Source organism: Saccopteryx leptura, chromosome 6 (genome assembly GCF_036850995.1).
Source record: "Saccopteryx leptura isolate mSacLep1 chromosome 6, mSacLep1_pri_phased_curated, whole genome shotgun sequence".
NCBI lineage: Eukaryota > Metazoa > Chordata > Mammalia > Chiroptera > Emballonuridae > Saccopteryx > Saccopteryx leptura.
Window position 1 is genome coordinate 76319691 of NC_089508.1, and position 13440 is coordinate 76333130.

Sequence of the window (13440 nt, forward strand, 5' to 3'; positions counted from 1 at the left end):
AAACCAAGTAAGACCAGCAATACAGCATTAACAGTCTTGAAAAGTATTTTTTCATATAGTTAAAAACAGACATAAAGGGACTAAACATCCGGCCCTGGCTGGTTTGCTCAGTGATAGAGTGTCAGCCTGGTGTGTGGATGTCCTGGATTCAATTCCTGATCAGGACACACAGGAGAAGCGACCATCTGCTTCTCTACCCATCCCCCTTCTTTCTCTCTTCCTCTCTCTATCCCTCTCTCTTCCCCTCCAGCAGCATGGCTCAATTGGTTCAAGCGCATCAGCCCTGGGTGTTGAAGTTGGCTTCATGGAGCCTCTGCCTCAGGCATTAAAAATAGCCTGTTGTGAGCATGGCCCCAGATGGGCAGAGCATTGGCTTCAGACAGGGGTTGCCAGGGTGGATCCTGGTCAGGGCATGTGGCAGTCTGTCACTCTATCCCCCCTCCTCTCACTTGGAAAAGAAGGAAAACAGGGGACTAAACATACTTATTTTTAAAAGAAAAACTCTCAACAGAAAGAAAAAACCTCCCCAATTTTAAGAAAGTTAATTTTAGGAATTCAGTGAAGAACAAAACAAAAGCCATTTCATACTATACTATAATTATTAAAGTAACTATTTTAAAACTCTTAAAAATAATCACGAGGAGCACTGGCCGGCTGGCTCAGTAGTGGAGCATCGGCCTGACGTGCAGGAGTCCTGGGTTCGATTTCCGGCCAGGGCACACAGGAGAAGCGCCCATCTGCTTCTCCACCCCTCTCCTTCCTCTCTGTCTCTCTCTTCCCCTCCCGCAGCCAAGGCTCCATTGGAGCAAAGTTGGCCCAGGCACTGAGGATGGCTCTATTGCCTCTGCCTCTGGCACTAGAATGGCTCAGGTTGCAGCAGAGCAACACCCCAGATGGGCAGAGCATCGCCCCCTGGTGGGCATGCCGGGTGGATCCTAGTAGGGCGTATGCGGGAGTCTGTCTGACTGCCTCCCCGTTTCCAACTTCAGAAACATACAAAAGAATAAAATAAATAAAATAAATAATCATGAATTATTTGTACATGTAAATTACAAAGGCATCAGAATGTGTTAGTTTTGAATACTGGCTTATGTAAAAAAAAGATAAAGTATAAAACTAGACCATCAATTTGTATTTATAAAGCAAATTCAGTGATGAGTAACCTGTTTTCTTCATTGTCTATCACACATAAACTGCTCTTATACTGAGGATCTCTAAAAACTTTCAAAGTCCCATTCAAAATAACATAAAGGAATAAATTACGTTTGATTGTGATGTATTATTTTTTAATATATTGTTGTATTCGATTTGCTAGTATTTTATTTAGGCTTTTTGCATCTGTATTCAATAGAGATATTGGTCTATAGTCTTCTTTTTTTGTGGAATACTACTCAACCATAAGCAATGATGACATGCCTGACCTGTGGTGGTGCAGTGGATGAGGCGATAGCTGGGAAGGCTGAGGTTGCAGGTTGGGGCCCTGAGTTTACCAGGTCAAGGCTCATGCAGGAAGCAACTGCTACAAGTTGATGCTTCCTGCCCCTCCCCATCCCCCTTTCTCTCTTTCTCTCTCTCTGTCTCCCCCTTCTCTCTAAAATTAATTTTTAAAAAATGAATTAAAAGAAATGATAACATACTGTCATTTACGACAACATGGATTGACCTTGAGAACATTATCCTAAGTGAAATAAGTAAATCGGAAAAAGCTAAGAACTATATGATTTCACTCAAAGGTGAAATATAAAACTGAGACTCAGGGACATACATAAAAGTGAAATGATTACCAAGGGGAGGGGACTGTGGGGGAGGGGGATGGGGGAAGGGAGTAACGAGGGACAAATATAAGGTGATGGAAAATGATTTGACTTTGGGTGATGGGTACAAAACATAATCAACAGTTCAAATGCTATAGAAATGTTTACCTGAAACCTATGTATTCTTATTGATCAATGTCACCCCATTAATTTTCTAAATAAAAAAAAAAAATTTAATAATGTAAAGGATGAAAACTTACAACTAAACCTACAGCTATCTAAGTTTCACAAATTAAAATCCATATAAAAAAAGAGTATGATTTGTGAGAACTCTCTTAATAAGGAAATCTGATAAAGTTAAGCACCTGAAACAATGTTTTTTGTAAGCATTAAGAAGCAGACATTAGCCTGACCAGGCGGTGGCGCAGTAGATAGAGCATCGGACTGGGATGTGGAGGACCCAGGTTCGACACCCCGAGGTCGCCAGCTTGAGCGCGGGCTCATCTGGTTTGAGCAAATGTTCACCAGCTTGGACCCAAGGTCACTGGCTCGAGCAAGGGGTTGCTTGGTCTGCTGAAGGCCAGCAGTCAAGGCATATATGAGAAAGCAATCAGTGAACAACTAAGGTGTCCCCATTCCTGTCTGTCTGTCCCTGTCTATCCCTCTCTCTGACTCTCTATCTGTCTCTGTAAAAAAAAAAAAAAAAAAAAAAAGCAGCAGACATTAGCCTGACCAGGCAGTGGCACAGTGGATAGAGCAGCGAACTGGGATGCAGATGACCCCTATGTCGCCAGCTTGAGCATCGCTGGCTTGAACGTGGGATCATAGACATGACTCCATGGTCACTGGCTTGAGCCCAAAGTTCACTGGCTAGAGCAAGGGGTCACTCACTCTGCTGTACTTCCCAGTCAAGGCACATATGAGAAAGCAATCAATGAACAACTAAGGTGCCACAACAAAGAATTGATGCTTCTCATCTCTCTCCCTTGCTGTCTCTGTCTGTCTGTCTGTCTCTCTCTCTCTCTCTCTCTCTCTCTCACACACACACACACACACACACACACACACACACACACACGCAGCAGACATTAAAGTAGTAGACCAAAACATAATCACTGAGATCTAATATCCAATATTGCAAGAATTCCCTGGGTCTTCAGAAGCTTCTGGCCCACCCTGCCAGAGTTCAACCTGGTTAGAAAACCTCCAAGAAGTAGTCTGGTGATTTAGGTAGAATGTCTCTGGGAGGATGAGTGGTCATGAGTATGAGCTCAAGATCTTTCAACTATTCTTAAACAGGGCTTTAGACAAGCAGAGATTAGAAAAGCCCAAGAAAAGACCTTATCTTCAACAATAAATTTGGATAAACTTGGTTACAAATAAACTTGGCCTAAGATGTTCTGAATAAAACAGCATGGGTATCCATTTCTTGCCAGAGTATAATTATATAACATCCAATGGCAGTTTTTCATTCTAACTTCAGCAAATAACAACAGCTGAGCTAATCCTAACACATATGGCATATAAGACATGATAAATATTAGCTAGAAGATTAGAGAAAACCAAATTTTGTAGTTTCTGTGTTATATTCCAAGCAAAAATTTTAGGTATAACGTAATATAGTACTGCTAAGTGATGAATTTCTATAGTCTTTATTTTTTTTATCATTTCTAAGACACATCCCCACAAAACTCATATCTACAAAGGCCAGGAATGATGAACAAAAGTATAATAATATCCTAATACATTTTTTCCTGAATGAAAAAGTATAAGTCTGAAGCCTAAAAATATAAAGATAAGTTATTTTATTTTAAAGCTTTTTGCAAAAATAAAAATACTAAGTGCCAGTATGCTATCTGCAATCACTCATTACCTGCATTTAATTCTCATGACAACCCTATAGGGTACTATCCTATTTTACAACTAAGAATATTGAGGCACAAAGAGATTAAATAACTTGCCAAGATTACACAAGAAGTAAGAGATGGTTTGGGAGTTGAGCAGAGTAGTTCTAAAGTCACTAACACCTTACCCATCTAACTGGTATAATTATTATTCATTTGACATTTCATTAAGACTCCATGAGATCAACATGTAAACACATTAAAATTTACCTCTTCAAAAACAGCCTTGGAAAAATCCCCACAGCGTAGTGTCCCATCGTAACTCAGTGACAGTAGGTGAGCTGGATTGGCAGGTGAGAAGTAAAGACAGCTAACTGGCAGACTATGGGGTTGAAAAACATAAACACCATCTTCTTTAGGTTGGTGAGTCTGGAATAGAGTTAGGTAAGGGGAGAGGGACAAAAACTAGTGAAAAATAGTAATATTCTCTATGTTATTATGTCATTAAACTATTTACATCTGCATTATATTCAGTCCTTTCTTAGTCTATAATTGTACCTACCTCCCATTCAAAAAGCCAGTGATAGTTTATTGTCACTAAACTACCCTTTTTCTAATTTTCCATCCAACAATAACTCACATTTATTTTAACAGTTGCCAGCTTTTCGCAACATTTTATCATTGTACAGGAAAAAAAATTACTTTTTATTGTAACTTCAGATCATAAAATCCTCAGAAAATGAGAAATCTACTCTATCTCACATAGTATTATTCCTTACTACCAAAAACAGTATCAATACCATTACTACTTTGCTTCTTAAGTATGCTGCTATGTAATAAGTACATGTAACATTCTCAGAACAAATTCTCAGGTATTTGGTCCTGTAGAAAAATAGAAATATTTTATCTACAAAATACACCATAAAAATGCATGTATTCAAACCTGACCAGGTGGCGGCACAGTTGATAGAGTGTCATACTGGGATACGGAGGACCCAGGTTGAAAACCCCAGTCAACAGCTTGAGTATGCGCTCATCTGGCTTGAGCAGGGGATCACCAGCTTGAGAGCCGGTTTGCTGGCTTGAGCATGAGATCACAGACATGACCTCATGGTTGCTGGCTAAAGGCCAAAGGTCACTAGATTGAAGCCCAAGGTTGCTGGCTTGAGCCCAAGGTTGCTGGCTTGAGAAAGGGGCCACTCGCTCCGCTGTAGCCCCGCAGTCAAGGCACATATGAGAAAGCAATCACTGAACAACTAAGAAGCTGCAACAAAGAATTGATGCTTCTCATCTCTCTCCCTTCCTGTCTGTCTGTCCCTATCTGTCTCTCTCTCTAACTCTCTCGTCTCTCAAAAATATAACAAACATATTTATTTTAATTTCCACTTAATATTATTACTTGTAAGGCCTGACCAGGCAGTGGCACTGTGGATAGAGTGTCAATCCTATTCAAAACCCTGAGGTTGCCAGCTTGAGCATGGGATCATAAGCACGACTCCATGGTCACTGGTTTGAGCCCAAAGTTCATTGGCTTGAGCAAGGGGTCACTGGCTCAGCTAGAGCCTCCTAGTCAAGGCACAGATGAGAAGCAATCAATGAACAACTAAAGTGCTACAATGACAAGTTGATATTTCTCCTCTCTCCCCTTTCCTGTCTGTCTGTCCCTCTCTCTCACTAAATAAAAAAATATACATAATTACTTGTAAGAATTATCCTTTCCACAACTGGATTACCAACTCCTAAATCATCGCTTTTCTGATGTGCCTATGCCAGACATCATATTATGAACCAGAGAAACCATCACCCGTATATCTGGCCGAGTCTGCTCTAAAATACTCCATCTTTTAATTTTTTTTAAATTTTTTAAAATAAACAGAAGAATTTTAAAAGAAAAGAAAGAAGAAAATTACCAACATACACACTCCTCCTACCCAAAGTTTAAGCACTGTTAATATTGGCATATTGGATTATTGATTTTATTTTTTAGAAAAAAAGAACTCTCCACACTCACACAAAAACGTACAAAGATAAAAATTTTTAGTTACTCCAAAACCAAAATTATCCTTAAAATGTGATCATTACACATATTTTAATATGTATTTATATATAGAATGACGTAGAATTTAGAAAAAATAAGCCCATGTTACATATGCCATTATTAGAAATATTAAATTTAGCTATATTTCAAAATAATAAAAGAAACGCAGGCTGAAGAAATTTTTGACCTTCAGCTTTTCTTTATAAAAGATATTTCCTAAAATAGAAAAAGTATAAAACAGAAAGCAGTTGTATGGGGGTTTTTTAGAGCGAGAGAGAGACAGGAAGAAAGAGGGAGGAGAGAGATGAGAAGCATCAACTGGTACTTGCTTTACTTCAGTTGTTCACTACTAGCTTCTCATACATGTCCTGACAGGCAAGAGAGACGGTTGTGCAAGTTGAGCCAGTGAACCCTTGCCAGCGACCTTTGGGCTCAAGCCAGCAACCTTGGGACCATGTTGGTGATCCCGCACTCAAGCCAGCAAGCCACACTCAAGCCAGCCAGCCAGCCAGCGCTCAAGCCTATGATCCTGTGCTCCATTCTGTGACCTCAGGGTGTCAAACCAGGAATTCCAGTGTTCTGAGTTGCTATCATGGCTCAGGAGCTTTTTTATTTTTTAAACATGTCTCAATTTTAGATGATTTCTATTGATCGAGCATTATTCTCATCCCTCTTCCAGTCATCTTTTTCCATTTCTATATTGTTTTGTTATTCACTTGAATGAAATAAAAATAACATTTATATTCACTTGTAACCTTAATCCGTACGGTTGTTTAATAATCAGTTCTGCTTTTAAATGGAATCATTTATCACCAATTCTTTTGTCAAGCTGCTCCATTCCTGTATTCTTCATTTTAATTTACCCTTAATTGGCTGAGATTTACTGTTAAGTAGTTTTTTTCCAGACGAACTCATAGGTCTTGAATTTTTTTTAGTTTTTTCACATATGAGAATACTTACCTACCGTCTTTATATTAGAATAATATCTTGAGCTGGGTAAGTATTCTGAAACCACACTTCCTTCCCTCAGAATATTGTAGATGTTATATGAAATGTTACTGTAGAAATCTGAGGCAAACCTTGCTTTTCCCCTTGAATGTAATTTTGGTTTTCTTGCCTGAAAAATTCTTTATCCTTTAAGTTCCAAATTTTCCTAGAACCTGGTGTACACATTCAATGTGCCAATTCAATCCTGTCTTTTCAGGAAAATACTCATAAATATATTTTCTGTTTCATTTTTGGGTCATCTTTGTCTTTCCTTTATTATCAGCTTGTCTCTTAAGGCTTTTTTTGGTCCATGTTTGATATTACAGTACTTCAAATCCTTCCTTAATGTCTGTAATTTAATTTTCAGCAATGTCTATTCTGTTCCTTGCTTTTGTCTAATTTACTAGCTTCATTAATCTTCAACATTTTTGCCATAGTTCTGCAATCTTCTTTCTCATCTCGTTCTGTTGTTTTATCACCTCTCTTTGAGTCTTATTTCACCAGATTAATGTTATTAACTCTCTCCAACCTGACCAGGCAGTGGTGCAGTGGATAGAGCATCAGACTGGGATACAGAGGACCCAGGTTTGAGACCCCAAGGTCGCCAGCTTGAGTGCAGGCTCATCTGGTTTGAGCAAAGCTCACCAGCTTGGACCCAGGGTCGCTGGCTCGAGCAAGGGGTTACTTGGTCTGCTGAAGGCCCACAGTCAAGGCACATATGAGAAAGCAATCAATGAACAACTAAGGTGTCACAACGAAAAACTGATGATTGATGCTTCTCATCTCTCTCCGTTCCTGTTTGTCCCTCTTTCTGGCTGTCTCTGTAAAAACAAAACAAAACAAAACAAAAAACCCTCTCTCCATAGCAGCACTGTCCAAAAAAACTAAGATGACAAAACTGTTATATATATGACCTGCTCAATATGGTATCCACCAACCATGTGTGACTATTAAGCACTTGAAATGTGCTTAAATGAAGAACTGAATTTTCTATTTTAATTAATTTAAATGTAAGTAGTCTCATATGATTAGTAGTAACTGTACTGAACAGTGCAGTTCTGGAGCAACTAAGGAGAATTTCCTTTCTTTCCTTAAGTTATGTTTCTCTTCTAGGTCTGTCTTTGTACACGAGGTGGTTCCCTTTGTTGTTCTTGCGAGTGCCTAATTGCCACGTCATTTCATTTTCACCATGCTTGAATTGCTCAGTCCATACTATTGCAGTTGCTCTGATATAACATACTGACTTTCTCACAGTATCTGATACCATTTAATTTTTCTCAGAAAAGGACACTCTTCTGGAACCCAGAACAAAGAGAGAGACAGGAAGAGGCAGGTGGAGAGTTGGCTTTAGCTTAAACAGTATGATATATTTGTTGAAATTCCTAGTCTCTGAAGTTTTGCTCATTACCTTCTACCAGCATTTGTACCAGCAACTTGGCAGGATTGGGAGGGTGGCTTATACCACTCCATGGACCAAGGAAATTTCCTTTGTAGAAAATTAGTCTTACTATTCACTTCCCTCACTCCCACTTTCTTCCCTATATTCTCCTATATCCCCCCAGCAGCCATTTCCTTATTCCTCACACGAAAAGATAAAGTCAAAATATAAACTCAGTGCACTTCTCTCTAGTTCTGAGAGTACAGGTGAAAATCTTAGAGTTTGGTCAATTCACTACTATGGATCTTGGGGGTGAGGCAGGGTAGAAGCCTTTTGCTCATTCTATGGGAAAATTCTAATCCTCCATTTTAAACTAAATACAGTGTGTCCGTAAAGTCATGGTGCACTTTTGACCGGTCACAGGAAAGCAACAAAAGACGATAGAAATATGAAATCTGCACCAAATAAAAGGAAAACCCTACCAGTTTCATACCTATTCAGTGCAGTTCGATGTGGGCTCCATTTGTTGCCCTACACACATCCAAACGATAGTGAAGTTCTTGTCACACATGGGTAAGGACGTCTGGTGTAACAGTGAATAATGTCTGTGATTCTGTTTTAAGTGATTAATGTCGTTGATACATTCAATGTACACATGTTGCTTCACATAACCCCAAAAGTAAAAGTCTAAGGGTGTCAGATCCAGGGATTGTGGCGGCCATGGCTTGACAGAAACCCCTGCCTATCCACCGCGGGGGAATGTTCTATCTAGAAACTCACGAACAATGGTGGCGTAGTGTGGAGGAGCGTCATCCTGTTGAAAGATGACACCTTCTGGAAATTGTGGCACTGCATACACTTCCAATGTGTCAAGATAGGACTTTGCCATCACAGACTGCTCCGCAAAAAAAAATGGGCCTATCACCTTATCATACATCAGGCCACACCACACGTTCACTTTAGGGGTGTTACGTTCATACTCAACGTAGGCATGAGGATGTTCAGCAGCCCATATTCGGACGTTATGGCGATGAACATGTCCACAGATATGGAAGGTCGCCTCATTGCTAAACACAATCTTCTGTAAAAATCTTGCATCATTGTTGATCTCATGAAACATATCTGTAGCAAACACGCATCGTGTGGGTCTATTCGCCGGTTTGATAGCGTGCAACAGCCACAATTTGTACCCCGTAAAACAAAGACGTTTCTTTAACACCTTATGAACTGTAGTCTTGCTTAGGTGTAATTGTCAAGCACACGCATACACAGATTTTTTAGGGCTCCTTAGGTAGCTATCCCGTATAGTCTCTACAGACTCGTCACTGACTGATGGCCTACCAGAACGGGGTTTCTCTACCAAACTGCCGGTTTCCTTCAACTGCTTATCCCACCGAGTAATGTTATTCCTATGTGGTGGCGCTTCGTTATAAACGTGCCAATATTCACGTTGCACTTTGGTCACAGATTCGAATTTAGCAAGCCACAGAACACACTTAACTTTCCTCTGTACCATCCACATCTTAACTGGCATGGCCGTGGGCTGCTCCACTGTATACATGGTGTTCCATCATCATCTGCGCATGCGCACATGCTGCCACATCATCCTACAGAAACTGGGAGGGTTTTCCTTTTATTTGGTGTAAATTTCACATTTCTGTCGTCTTTTGTTGCTTTCCTGTGATCGGTCAAAAGTGCACCATGACTTTATGGACACATTGTATATCTGGTTAAGAGTGATTCTAACTACTTTAAACCTAAATGAGCCTAGGACCAGATTGTTTTGAGCCTAGAAATGACTATCTGTGCACACAAGATTGGTATAGGAAAACTGAAGTACAAACAAACACCAGTTAAGAAAACTATGGTAATCCCAAAAAAGGAGATGAGGCCCTGGCCCAACATGGTGGCAGTAAGGATGGAAAGAAAGGGGCAAAAACATTAAAGGACTTTACTAGACATAAGGAATAAAGGGAACATCCAGATTACAACTCTTCAATGGATTCTTGGCTGCTTTTAGGATAAAAAACAAAATTCTTAAGAAAACTTACAAAGATCTACATCTGTCCTCTGCCCACCTCAACACAGCTTCCTCCTATTCCATTCATCCCCTTTGTTCAATCCTTTGCTGTCTATGCTCCAGCCACACAAGCACTCTTTCAGGTCCTTGAATGTGTAAAGTAGGCACTCCCCTGCTTAAGGTCCTTGGCATGCTGTTCCCTTTGCCTGAAACATTCTACATAACTTACTCCTATTTAGCTTTCAAATCTCAACTCAGTTCTTACTTCCTCAGGGAAGTCTTCCCTGATCCTTCAAATGTGTTTCCATAACACTACTTTTCCTTCATGACATTAACCACAGTATATACCGTATGTCCCCATGTATAAGATGCACCCTTTTTCAAAAAACTTGAAGTCCAAAAACTGGGTGCATTTTATACATTGGTTGTAGATTTTTTTTTTTACTTGCATTTCCAACTTTTGTGATCATTGTTGAAGACAGTGACTCATCATCAGACAGATGAGGACAAGTTTTGATAGTGATGGGAGTTGTATGAATTTTATGAATAAAACGAGTTCTGTAACTTTACATAATACATTTTTTTCCAAATTTCGGGCCCCAAAATTAAGGTGCGTCTTATACATGGAGAAATATGGTAATCCACTTTTATCCACATGTAATTACATGAGTTGATAATTATTTCATTAATGCTGCTTTTGCTATTAAATTCTAAACTCTATGAGGACAGAAACAGTCTTTGCTCACAAATGTCTCCTGGCTGAGGAGTTACTAGAATAATACTTAGCACATAATACTCAATGGCTGCGTGGACGATGACTGAATAAATGATAACTTTTGGTCCTAGGTGAGACTACAAATCTGACAAAAAATTAAGAGAAAAATCCAAGAGAGTGAAAGGGCAAGTCAATGAGAAAAGAATTGTCTTTTCAACAAATAGTGTTGGGATGACTGGATATTCACACACAAAAAGATAAACTTGGGCCTGACCAGGCGGTGGGACAGTAGTTAGAGCGTCAGACTGGGACACAAAGGACTCAGGTTCGAAAGCCTGAGGTCACTAACTTAAGTGCGGGCTCATCTGGTTTGAGCAAGGCTCACCAGCTTGAGCCCAAAGTCGTTGGCTTGAGCAAGGGGTCACTCGCTCTGCTCTAGCCTGCTGGCCAAGGCACATGTGAGAAAGCAATCAATGAACAACTAAGGCGCCACAATGAAGAATTGATGCTTCTCACTCATCTTTCTCTCTCTTCCTGCCTATCTGTCCCTATCTGCCCCTCTGTCTCTATCACACACAAAAAAAGCATAATCCATAGAAAATATTTGATAAATTGGACTTCATCAAAATTCAAAACTTCTGCACTTCAAAAGATAGTATTAAGAAAATGAAAAGACAAGTCATAGACTGAAAGATTATCTGCAAATCACACATCTGTTCAAGGATTTATATTATATATAGTACATACAAAGAATTCTTACAACTCAGTAGGATAAACAACCTAATGAAAAATTGACAAAAGATTTTTTTTTATTAAGTGAGAGTTGAGGAGGCAGACAGGCAGGCTCCTGCATGCGCCCCAACCGGAATCTATCCCACAAGCCCCCTACCTGGCGATGCTCTGTCTATCTGGGGCTGCTGCTCTGTTGCTCAGCAATAAATTTTTTAGCGCCTAAAGCAAGGCCATGGAGCCATCCTCAGCACCTAGAGCCAACTTGCTCAAACCATTCGAGCCTGGTTGCAGGAGAGAGAGAGAAGAAAGAGGGGTGGAGAAGCAGATGGTTGCTGCTGTGTGCCCTGACCTAGAATCGAACCTGGGACTTCTACACTCCAAGCCAACACTCTACCGCTGAGCCAACCGGTCAGAGCAAAAATATTGACAAAAGATTTGAATAGTCATTTCACCCAAGACATCCAAATGGCATGAAAAGAAATGCAACATCATTTGTCACTAGAAAAACATAAATCCGGCCCTGGCCGGTTGACTCAGTGGTAGAGCATCAGCCTGATATGTGGATGTCCTCGGTTTGATTCCTGGTCAGGGCGCACAGGAGAAGTGCCCATCTGCTTCTCTACCCCTCCCCCTCTTGCTTCACTCTCTCTTCCCCTCCTGCAGCCATGGCTCAAATGAAGCAAGTTGGCCCCGGGGTGCTGAGGATGGCTCCATGGCCTCTGCCTCAGGTGCTAAAAAATGGCTCTTGGATGCAACAGAGCAAGGACCCCACATGGGCAGAGCATCGCCCCCTAGTGGACTTGTCAGTTGGATCCTGGTTGGGGCACATGTGGGTATCTGTCTCTGCCTCCCCTCTTCTCACTAAATAAAAAAGAAAAGAAAAATGCAAACCAAAACCACAATGAGATACCACTTCATACCCACCAGAAAGGCTATAACAGAAAAGGCAAGAAATAAAAAATGTTGGTGAGCATATGGAAAAACTAGAACACTTAATACATCGCTAGTAGGAATATAAAATAATGCAACTAGTTTAGAAAGCAGTTCAGCAATTTCTCAAAATGTTAAACAGTTACCTACTATATGACTGAGCAATTCTAACAAATGTTCATAGCAGCATTATTCAGAATAGTCAAAAAGTGGAAACAACTTAAATGTCTATCAAATGACAAATGAATAAACAAAATATAGTATAGTCAAACAATGAAGTACTACTCAGCAATAAAAATGAACCAAGTGCTGATATATGCTATACCATAGATGAACCTTGAAAACATTATGCTAATAGAAAAAAGCCAACATAAAAGACCACACATTGTATGATTCTATTCACATGAAATGTCCAAAAAGGGCAAATTTGTGGAGACCTGCCTGGGGATAAGGGTAGAAACAGGAATTAAATGGAACTAATCATAAGGAATTATATACAAATGATGAAAACGTTCTGAAACTGGCTTCTGGTGATAGTTCCACAATTCAGTAAACTTATTAAAAATTGATTTGTACATTTAAAACATGTCATTTTATATGCAAATTATACCTCAATGAAGTTCTTTGTTTTTTTTATAACTAGAAGAGTTGGGAGATGAACACAGGATAGCCAGCCAAGATACTGGTTTCAGACTTGTTCAGTCTGTTAATGAGATAGCTGAGTGTCCTGGAAAATTGGAAGGTCGATATTGGTATTGGACTACAAAGACCTAATAAATATAGATTTTCTCAGTTTCCAGAAAAGACATGACAAAGACTTTTCTGTATGTTTAACTGCATGATTAACTTGCCCATGAAAAGATCTTTAGTTGATTATGCTAATTATTTTTCCTTTCCAAGTTCTTCAACAAATAGTCTTGACTCCTTCCTTCCATTTCTTCCACCACCCCATACCTTTTTTATCTTCTCAAGTGTGTGCTCCTTCCTCACCTCAATGTTAAGGCTATTTTCTCAACTCGCTAATGGTACCTTATTTAAAAAT

At 39.8% G+C, this 13440-nt stretch overlaps 1 protein-coding gene across 1 annotated transcript in view; it reads right to left on the bottom strand.

Moving 5' to 3' along the window:
- The window catches only part of WDR76 (WD repeat domain 76), a 59504-nt gene that overhangs the window by 15838 nt on the left and 30226 nt on the right, over nucleotides 1–13440 (bottom strand). The window contains exon 8 of the mRNA XM_066341702.1: nucleotides 3869–4027. Within this exon, the coding sequence (XP_066197799.1) occupies nucleotides 3869–4027 (159 nt within the window). The remainder of the gene's footprint in view (nucleotides 1–3868; nucleotides 4028–13440) is intronic.